Source organism: Morone saxatilis, unplaced genomic scaffold (genome assembly GCF_004916995.1).
Source record: "Morone saxatilis isolate NCDOM2014 unplaced genomic scaffold, NCSU_SB_2.0 Contig19, whole genome shotgun sequence".
Lineage (NCBI taxonomy): Eukaryota > Metazoa > Chordata > Actinopteri > Moronidae > Morone > Morone saxatilis.
Window position 1 is genome coordinate 23,249,033 of NW_023339751.1, and position 11,465 is coordinate 23,260,497.

At 38.4% G+C, this 11,465-nt stretch overlaps 1 protein-coding gene across 1 annotated transcript in view; it reads left to right on the forward strand.

The window, feature by feature from the left end:
* The window catches only part of LOC118329648 (latent-transforming growth factor beta-binding protein 1-like), a 20,104-nt gene that overhangs the window by 7,563 nt on the left and 1,076 nt on the right, over positions 1 to 11,465 (forward strand). The window contains exons 2-6 of the mRNA XM_035663877.1: positions 5,330 to 5,455; positions 5,606 to 5,734; positions 7,096 to 7,224; positions 10,327 to 10,464; positions 10,607 to 10,768. Coding sequence (XP_035519770.1) covers positions 5,330 to 5,455; positions 5,606 to 5,734; positions 7,096 to 7,224; positions 10,327 to 10,464; positions 10,607 to 10,768 — 684 coding nt within the window. The remainder of the gene's footprint in view (positions 1 to 5,329; positions 5,456 to 5,605; positions 5,735 to 7,095; positions 7,225 to 10,326; positions 10,465 to 10,606; positions 10,769 to 11,465) is intronic.

Here is an 11,465-nt window from a genome sequence, read left to right on the forward strand (position 1 = left end):
ATATTTTATGCGATGCAAATGCGGAACTTGCAAAAGATTGAGGGATACTTGCAAATAACTGAGTTTGATGAAAAAGGAGAAAAAAAAACTGATTCCCCCAACACCCGTTCCACTTCACTAGGCTACTACTTATTGAATTAGTCATTTTTATTACTTTCCTTCATGATAAGCATAGCATACTACATCACAGAAATGTGCTGGGGAATATTTTAATTAGTTCTCTTCGTTCTCTCTTCTTCTTCTATTCTTGTTTATTTCGAGACTTAATAAACACATGGCTCAACTTATCAATAACATTGATGAGTCAAACAAAGTTTTCTGTAGCTTTACAAATATAGTAAATATGCTACAACTTCTGTAAAAATGAATAAAAAATATAAAAAAAATTAAAATGCTGTTGCTTCCTTGTTTTACAGAGGTTAGCCTATACAAATTTTCTGTTAAAATAACGTGCTCAATGCACATAAGTGCAATCTCTTATTGTAACTGCTAAATTTTACAACTACTAATAAAACTTACAACGTGGTAAGGTTTTTCATCGCGGGGGTTGCTAGCTCTTATTCAATGATGTTCACGTTCGCCCTATATTACTGTCAACTTCATAACTGTGTCCCATGGCTATACATGGCGGAAAATGGTCTGCTTTTGATGAAGTAAACGCATAACATTTTTTCCAACTTTTCTGCTAAGATTATATGTGACGATTGTTTGCAACGAAAATGCATGGATTTCATGCAAATCATGCAAGGCCCCGCATATATTGCGGCGATAAGTGCTGCGCTGTATTTGAAAAAAATGCGGCCCGCGCATAAATATGGGACTTTGGCTGATTAGCATTTTGAATTTATGCGGATTGCATAATCACGTTTTTCTGGAGAGTCTGCAATTAACGGCGGCCGTTGCCTTATTCAAAAATGTCGATGCAACATGTAACGACTTGGTTAATTCCTTTTCAGATCTTTACATTACAATTATACAAGTAACTTATCTCTTCATAAAAAACATTTTATATAATTCTGATATTTAACAACATGATTTCATATTAAGTTTCTTCACAGAAATGAACTAATCTCAAATCAAAATACACTGCTGAATGGCTGTGGTGTAACTCCAGGGATAGCTTATAGTTTCTTAGAGCTCCACTGTCATCCTGTGATGCTCTGTTGAGGCTGTGCTGATGGCAGCTGCTTTTGGACTAATTGAATAACATCAGTGCTCTATCACTCTCGACGATGACAATGGCCAACATCCTTGATGTTTTAAACATGGTAACTTTTCCCATTTTCTCGGTCTTATTTATCGTGTTAGCATGCTAAACATTTTCTATCTGGCTACTACAAAACTAAGTACAGCGACGCCTTTGCATGGGTAATTGGTCTCGATGGTGTTTGGTTATAAAAGCCCAAGTATTGGACCAAATTAAAATCATGAATTAGTATTCATTTTGAAGTGACATGAATGTCTTGCACTAAAGTTTGAATATACACAAATAGGTTTAAAATAAATTATTTAATCAAAATATCTCAACCTTGTGTGTGAAACTAGATAAAAAGTCACGGGATCACCAAATGTCCTTAGGATACAATTTATATCTAACAAATATGTGTGCTAATCCATCTAGTAACAATGCTGACATAGTTTCTTAAATTTCAGAATTATTTTAGTAAAATTTTTAATTTTAGTTTTATGGCCCAATTCATCTCCAATAACTGCTGAACATTTCAGTCTAGATCAAAGGTGGAGGACCAAGCGACAGCATGACAGACACTGTCATATTCTGAAGCTTGCTAGTACCTGCGTGGTCTGACCTCTCATTATCCCATGTTAGCTCTTAGTGGCTCGGCATCGCAACTAACAGAATTTTGCAGAGGCAATCATAATATAGCTGCTAGTCATTTGTATAGCTGCGAATTGTTTGACCTGTTGAGATCCGGTGTTTGGCATGTTTTTTTCTATATTGTAATCTCATTGATCATATTGATGGTAGTATAATTGACTTTCTTGCCTTTAGTTCTTCATTTAAATTAAGAGGTGGAATCAAATAGCAAGTTCATGCTATATTAGGAGAGACCTGGGAGCCCTGTATATATTATTTGTGCACTGTTGAAGGGTTTGGCATTTGTCTCGATTTGATGGCCCATCATTGCCCACGAGTTGCAGTCGTAGGCAGAGCTTTTGCTCAAGTGGCTGGGAAGGACTGGTGTAAGAAGCATCGTGCCTTCTCCTGATGGACCAAATACGGAATGGACAAGTGCTCACTTCCTCTCTTCATTGTTTGATACAAAGCATAGTTGTGACTGAAATAAGGAATGCGGCAGATTCAGTTGTATTGATATAATAAATGAGGTGTCATCGGTGAGGTATGGGGTGGCATTTCGAAATGATGGGCTTGAGTTAGTAGTGGTATAGACGAGGCAATTTGATATAACTATGGGAGTGAGATGTCAAGAATGGCATGTCCAGGAATTTTTGGAGAAATTTAAGATGTTAGCCACTGAGAATGTTAAGTGAGAAATTAGAACGAATTGTTTTATGTTCGTAACCTTCGTACGCTCAAGTATGCAACTGCTATTCTCCTTCACCACATCTTGGCTGAATGCTTGCTGCAAAACATAGCCATTATTAGAGATCATCTATTAAAGAAACAAGAGGGTTATGTGCATGATAGATAAAATACAATGTAATGGTAAATAATCCACATTTTGTGTTGTGGATTCACATAAGATCAACTAATGTTTAATCAACTTAGAGCCAACTATCAATAATGAATACGTGCAAACATGAATAACACCAGCTAAGTCTATTATGTATAGGAAAAAATACTATGAAGATCACATCAGATATTGTTGATGCCATTTAGTGTAAGTTCAAGCACTATTGTGAATGTACATTTTTTGGTATTATATCTTAGAGTTGTTTTTCTCTCATGTGAATGTCAGATTTTTATCCTTAGTATCGGATTTTATTAATGCTTTTCTTGACTACTGTCCCGAATAAATGCTGGTTAGTGCGCGAGGTTAAATCGGAGATTATATAATCAGTGTAATAGGTGAAGTAAACTGGTAATCCATTCTTTCAGTGGGTAACCGATGTTCTCTTTACGATTATTGTTTACTCTGAATGATTTATGGTTTAGCTGTTCACATAAGGTCCACAATCTTGAATGTTAATTTATTAGTCTGGTACTCCCGTTAAGCTCCTTGTACAGTGCATGTTTCTCGGTCCTGGAAAAACTCAGTTGTGACATTTTGTTGTGCAACCTGCAGCTGTGTTTTAGTTAGTCGGTACGAAGGGACTGGATATCCATGTGGTTTAGGTGAAGACTCACATTGACTGCACAACACAACAGATCACACGTGTAAGTCAGTGTGTTGTGCACGGTTTGATCGCTGATCTGGTCGTTATGGATTCTTAAGTTATTATTCCACAACTATTTCCATGTCGTCGCGGTGTCAATGTGATTTTTATTTTTGGCAAAATTCTATCACGTGGAGTACTTCCATCCAGTAAGATTGATTTGTCAAATGTAAAGTGTGCAAAGACCTGATAAGGCAATTCATGAAGGTGTTGGGTTCGGTTGTCTTCACAGGATGTGAATGGTTCATGTTTTTTGGTATCTCAGTAAGTATAGTTGCTTTGGAGACTGTGTTTCTTGAAATACTGGCCGTTATGCTTCCTATTTTAACATACTGCTGGCTGTACGTATTTAATTTTGTTATACACGTGATATTTATCAATTATACAGGATGTTGATTGGTTGTGATTCGGGTTTTGGTATATTTCTTATTGTTATTGTGTTTTCTTATATTTTGGTTTATTTTGTATGCTTTTTATAGTATATTGAAGCGAGTGACGTGAGAGAACAGGTGGGATAGTTTTTTTATCGGGTTGCACTTGTAATGGGATCGAGTACTAGGAGTTATATATCTCCTATGTTTGATTGAATGTTCCTTGAACTTGTCTATATTTGTTTTTATTTTAATATGATTTCTGTTAAATCTCTTTTGATAGTAGCGCCACCTACTGGCCAACCCAGTAGGTCGCACAGTCAGTGCTCGGGCCCTAATTAAAAATTGGATACATTTAGATTTAAAAAAGTAAGATAAAAAATAATCAGGATGTAAAACACTTCAGGAGACAGCAATGTTAAAAAAATTGATATGATGTGACTGATAGTCCTATAATATCTTTTTGTAAAACATGCATGGTCATTGTGTGGTAATGCAGTTTGAAAGCAGGGGCCACTTGAATGTTACCTGAATAGTGCAGTCGTTTGTTGTGTGATCCAGCAGCTGCTGAAGAACAATATTTCTAATTCAAGAATTCACATGTCTTGCAGGTGAGATTTTGTTTATATAGCAGCTTCCAAGAAGCACCTGAATGCAAGTTTTCAATACAAAATATATTTGTAGGATTTGTAATGTACAGACTTATACTTTTTAAACATGGTTAAGGTAGTCATGGTCAAATGGTTAAGTTAATATAACTAGGGTAGAAATTCTCAAAATGTATGATTCAAATTGATAATGTTTGGCACACACTGCAAACTGCTTTTGCTGGGACATTTTTCAATGTCAATGAGAATTTTTATATAAAAGATGGATCTGAATGATATCTGCCATCATGTGATGTCTATTTTATTGTGAGTTTAATATGCTGGATATAAATATCAACAAAAAGGGAAATTTAGTACTCTTCGTAGTAAATTACATTCACATATACATAGACACTACCGCTCAAAACTTTGGGAATTTATCTTATTTGAGGGGCGGCTGTGGCTCATAGGTAGAGTGGGTCGTTCACTAATCGGAAGGTTAGTGGTTCGATTCCCGGCTACCCACGCTGCAGGTCAAAGTATCCTTGAGCAAGACACTAAACCCCAAAATTGCTCCCGATACTGTGCATTGGTGTGTAAAAGCGACTAGAAAGTAAAGATCCATCCATTTACCAATAAATAGGTCAAAAAGGAATTAATAAAAAACAACATAAAACAATAACTGCATAATTTCAAAATAGGTTAATAGATATCTAAATAATTAATATATTGCCATTTCAAAATCAATTTAGAGCAGAGCAGTTTTAAGAGAGAAATAAATAACTGCATTCACAAGTTTAGAATTAAGAGTACTGGTTTTTACCAGGCATTTAGAACTGTAATTACTTTTCCATTAGCATTTCCATTTTCTCGCTGCGGTTCCTTTTAGCTTTTCTTATTATTGTTCAATCACATATCGGTTATTAGGTTGCTTTATAACCATTTCCATGACACTTGTGGTCATCAGTGTACCACTTGCACTCCTCTCACAGGACTGATGTGTATATGTTCCAGATGTGGATGAGTGTTTAGAAGAAGCCAGGTCCTGTGAGGCTGTCGGAGAGTGTGTTAACAACATTGGCTCCTATACCTGTACCTGCCCCAAGGGATATCGACAGATCAACGGCACTAGCTGCAGAGGTGAGCGCTGCAGCAGGGTTACATCCTCTCATTACTGCACGTTTCGGATCTGGGATGTTACAGTGACACAGTGTGTGTAGTGCTGCTTGGATAGATGAACACACACATACATACACGCCTCACAGTGGATTTCTGTCTCTGTCCTTGCAGATGTTGATGAGTGTGTGGATGAGCCAGAGCTTTGTTACCCAAATGGCGAGTGTCTCAACACAGAGGGATCCTATCTGTGTGTGTGTGAGAGTGGATTCACTGTCAACCTTGACACACCCTCCTGTGATGGTAAGCTGCAAATACAAAGAAAACACACACACACAGTTTAGTTTTTTCATTCAATAGAACTTGCCTTTGAAACATTCATGTATATGACTACCATTATTCTTCATTTTCACACACGTATGTTTTTATTAAAAAATCATATTGGAGCATTTGTGAGTTTTTTGACAGTAAGAAAAATAAGAGTATTGTTAGTCTTACCTTTAAAGGGGGGGGAAGTGATTCTGGAGGATTCAAATACCATAACAAATACTATCATATAGAGTGAACAATGACACAGCAAGTAATATGTAGTGGGTTAGCAAACTATCACTAAAGTTCCTGCTGCGCATCTAACATGCAGAGAGGACGAGTCGATTTTCCAGAGGGAGCATACCAGCTCCAGACAGCAATACTCACAACTATCCTGCTACTAACTAACTAACTAACTGACATCACAACATCAGCATATACCTTAGCTAGCTACAAAGTAAGCCGAATGTCTGTGGGCACCTAATGTTACCTGACACACAAATCCTGGCTGGAATTGTTGGTTAGTGTTGTGTGACTCAGTCCAATCGCTTATTGCGTCTCCCCTCTCTATGACAGCCGACTTTTCACTCCACCTTCCAGTATGGCGAGGTATAAACACTTTGGATTTCAGACGTGGTCAGACAAAGCGTTGTTCCAACCAGTTGTTTCCAAGTATTACTGAACCCCAAGTCATGTTTAGGCTTTGTCAATTTCTTACTCTGTGCGGGAGAAGACTTTTTAAATAAGAAGGATATAAAAAAAAGTCTTGAATTTCTTTCAGGTATATGCTGCTCCTATTTCCTCTACCATGGCAGGAGTCTTAGCCTTTCCTGCCTTAGAAAAAAACAAAGAGGAAAGGAAAAAATGAAAGAAAAGAAACAGACGGAAGCCTTTGAGCTGGCTGTCTAGACAAGGAGGGATATTTGTTGCTCTCTGCCCCATGATATATGCAGGGAATCACACTTAAGTGTGAGTCTGTGTATGTGTGTGCATGTCTTTCTGTCTATATTCATAAAACCAGTTAATACATGTTTTATTTGCAAATTTTAACACCAGTTGCCGTATTCAGTTAAATCCAGTGACCCAGATAGGACTCCTGTCTCCCAGACAGGAGAAGTTGTGTGAGTGTATGAGTGGTTATATTTGCAAACAATCAGCATTTATTTGTTTAACAGATGTGCATACACAATAGTGCAGTTTAAAGTGTTTTACAATGAACTCCTAAACAATAAAAATAAGATGTTGGAGAAACAGATACTACAGGGGCTTGTAACGAGTGTTAGAAAGGAAAGCATAGAGCAAATCACTGAAGGAAAAAGTATGATGTGACATTTCTTTGTTTGTTTGCTCTCCAGATATTGATGAGTGTGGGCTCAATGAGACACTGTGTGGCCCTCATGGCTTCTGTGAGAACAGACTGGGCTCCTTCCAATGCCTCTGTGACCAAGGCTATCAGGAGTCCCAGGATGGTCAAGGCTGTGTGGGTATGTGTTGGAGTTTTGTATATGTATATTAAGATGTGTAAGTGTTTTATAGTGTATTTACATGTGAAATGAATATAATCAGACTTCACATACACTTCAAATCATAGGTTTACAATCAAGGTCCAGCTTACTGAAATTCTTTGCAAATAAGACAGAAAACCAATAAAATAGGTCACTACATCTGTTAAACTGCAACAGTATCAAAATACGACAACACTAATACATTCGATGTCTGCCACCAAAGAAGTTTCCTCCTCTGAATTTGGGATGATAATTTGCATTATTGAAGCAGCATCTCCCTGTTGGATGGAAACACCTAAGTTTGATGCCTTAAAATATTGTGGAAGGTTGCTACATAACTGCATCTAGGAGAGTGGGGACATATGTAATACCAAAAGAGCTTTCCAGACATTTTGATGAGGTTTAGCCCTCTTGGGTGCGGCTGGCACTGCCTGCAGGGTTGGGCTTAATGCTGCATCTACAGGTAAGGCAGGGACACATGCTGTTGGGGATTAAGTATGCTACCACCACAGGGTTTGGGTTTAGGCCTTATGAGGAACCACTGTGACATGCAACTTGAGGGTCATCCAACGTATCGAGAGTAAGTGGGCCACTTTTTGGTTGCCTGCCTTGTTAGCTAGGCTATTTATCAGCCATAACATTATGATCACCTGGGCACCCTGGTTTAACACATCAACCTCAGGACAAAATGTTTACTTGCTGCCTAATATAGGTGCCATGATAAGATAAGAAATATCACAGTTATTCAGTGAGCTGATAGGGGCTGGTGGTTTCCGAGGCTAACGGGGCCCCTGCAGCTCCCATCTAGTCCAATTTCCTCGAGCAGGGAGCATTGTCACAGCAGACTTTCCCCTGCTGAACCCTGATAGAAAACTTCCCCCACACACACTCTCCCAGTGACCAACCCCACAAAAACACACACACATATGAAATACAGTACTAGAACACTCAATACAGTATGTTCTTTATACACCATGACACACACTTCCCATCTGTCCTTTGGCAGTGCTGCTGGGTCCCACCCAAGTTTAGTCCAGCCAGCTTCCTCCTCTTTACTGCCAAACCAGCATTGTACTGTGGCTAGCACAGATGGACTCACGTACACACACACACGCACACACACAATCCTTGAAAACCACCAACAGTGGTGGTGTACCACTAACCCATTCAGAGTGTGTCGTCTCTCTGTCTTCCTTCCCCTCCAACTATTCATCTACATTTATCAGCCAACTTTCTCTGGTTTCCTCTCTCCTGTTTCTTACTTTTACACTGCTTCATTCTCCTTACTCCCTGTATCCTGTCTTCTCTTCCTGTGGTTTCCCCTTCTTGCCTCTGAGATTTTATCTTCACCATCATCTATCCCCATTTCTCTTCTATCTATCTTCAGGATCAAGGACCAAAGAAATGTATTTATCATTAGATTCGCAAGTCTGCAATGAAATGAAGTGGCAGTCCCTTCATGTTACACAACATAGTGATATAAATACTAATATAAATAATAAAGTAATAATAAATACATTTATAGTAGAATAACATATAAAATGAAATAAAATAAAACAGTATATACAAGTATTTATGTAGATACACCTAAATACCCAGGAAGAAATGATATTGTTTTATCTTTACGTAAAAAGTTAAACATTTAAGAAACAGTGTCCATCCACTTTGACTCAATTGAACACAAAGCATTATCAAAGTCCATCTCCCCTCGTCATTCACTCTGTCGGCTCGGAACACCATGTGCCCGTCAGTAATCTAGGATGTTGATGGAGCAGGTCTCTGTAGAGATGTGGGCACAACAGTCTCTGATTTCCCATTGTTTGATCATCGAGTCCAATTTTGTCAAGAGACCTGCTCCATCAACATGACTCAGGAGCATCCTCAGTCCAAGCTGGTCCAGCTATTTTCCTTAGAAACTACTGCACTAACATAAAAAAATCTGGCATGTCTTTATTTAACTGCAGATCCCAAGATGTAGCTAAGATGATTATAACAGAAGCTGTTTTCATTTGGGTGTAGAAACTTTGATAATTTCGTCATGGATTAAGCAAAACCTCAAGAATTTATGAACAATGTTAATTCGTTCTTTCATGAATTTTATCTTTTGGTCTGACTGCCACACATAAATCTGCAGCTAAAGCCAGATGGTGGCTTTTACATTACTTTTTTATGTTAAGAGAAGAAATCAATAATCATAACCATTATAGTTGTTTATATCCTACACTATTTCAGTCATAATTCTGCTATATCACATCATATTGTGATGGATTGCATCTTGCATTATTAATATGATACATTAGATGTATTATCTTTCGAAGCATTATAAAGCATGTCACCAATAATAATAATAACACCAGACAGAATTAATGATCCCCTGTATTCCCATGCATAGTGAGAACAACAGGAGCTCAGCAACAGCATAGTTGATTGCTGCAGGGTTTTAAATAGCAAAAGGGGGCGACTTTATTACAGCATAAAGCAGCTGGGAAAACATCTGTAAAAATCCCCATTAATTTATTAGATTTGTACAGACTGATTTACTGACCTCTACAGCTGTGACATACATGTTTTTCATTCACATCTGATGTAACAGATAGGTATACATAGTATTGGCCTATGAACACTGCCCAAATGTGTGTGGGTAAAAAGCCAAAATGCCAGTAACTTTGGAAACTCCTCTCCCACTTCTGTGCCATGCACTGCACTGGGCATAAAAAAAGTGTGCGACTTTCTGGCGGAATATGGGGCAAATTTACAGCAGGATGTGGAGACAAGTCTCATATGCATTATTGTTTATTGTCACCCTGTTTGCAACTGTCCTTTTATAGCTCCTCCAGTAAACTTATAGCTACTGAACTTGCCTACTTCTTGCCCACTTTGCATACTTGTTGATGCACAATCATAGTCTTGATTGAATTTGACCAGGCTAACTGGTGTAGTGAATGTGTGTGAAAGGGCGAATGTGGCACGTAGTGTAAAAAAATTGCTTTGAGTGGTAGAAGAAAGGCGCTATACAAGTACAGGTCCTTTTACCATTTACCATAATATTTATCATCATATATTTCTGTTCCTCCTTCACAGATGTTAATGAGTGTGAGTTGCTGAGCAGTGTGTGTGGCGAAGCCCAGTGTGTGAACGTTGATGGTACCTTCCTCTGCATATGTCCCAGTGGCCAGGACTATAACATCATGATTGCCAAGTGTGAGCCCGTTCCCACAGGTGAGCCACCTTCAGCTTTTGTACAAATGAACAAAAAGACATCACGGTGTATAACTGGTTGCATGTCCTTTTTTATTTACCATCTGATCCTTATCCCCTGCTGTGTGTTCATTCTTGTCTCCATCTGTTCCTTCATTTTCAGTGTCATCAGTGGAGCGTAAGGAGTGTTACTATCGTCTGAACGATGAAAACCTGTGTGAGAGTGTGCTGACCAGCCATGTCACCCTTCAGGAGTGCTGCTGCACGCTGGGAGCCGGCTGGGGTGACAACTGTGAGGTGTATCCCTGTCCTGTCAATGGTACAGGTGAGTTAGAGGTGGAGGAGGAAGAGAAGGAAGGAATCACACACTCAATGTCTGTAGACACAGCTTGGGGTATATTTCAGACAAACTTTCATAGTAAAGGTTAAGATATTTGTTTTTTTTTACACCAATGTCCTTCCATATAAGTCTTGCTCTCTCTCTTGTACGCTTGATATTGCTCCGTCCGTCTGATCTCTCTCTAATTTACTGTCTCACTTGGGTGGCAAGCTAACATTAGCAACTAAGTCTGCAGATTGTTTGTGGTTGTAGAGTTAAACAGCTGCTTTGTACAAAGTTGACACAAGCACACTGCTTCTCAGATTCTTTGGTGTCCGATTGTCCACTCAGGATGGCTTCGTTCCATTCTTTGCTCGCTAGTGTTCTCCATTTTCAGAGTAAACACAACATTACTGGCTTAGTTTACTGACTTAAAGTTTATCTACAGCTGTGGTCAGAACAACAAGTCCTACCTAAGCCTGGCAAAAGGCCCCAGCCAAGAAATATTATTGAAAATTGTCATTTTTTAACTTTTTTGTTTGGTTTTTGTACAGATTAAACAAACAAGATATAACATGTTTATACGTGAATTTAAGAAGTGTTGGTATGTGAATTTTGTTACTTTTTTTGTCATAGGCACGCAGTTCGACATACAGTCACAAATAGCACAACTTTTCACATACAGTTTGTTTTGATTGTACTG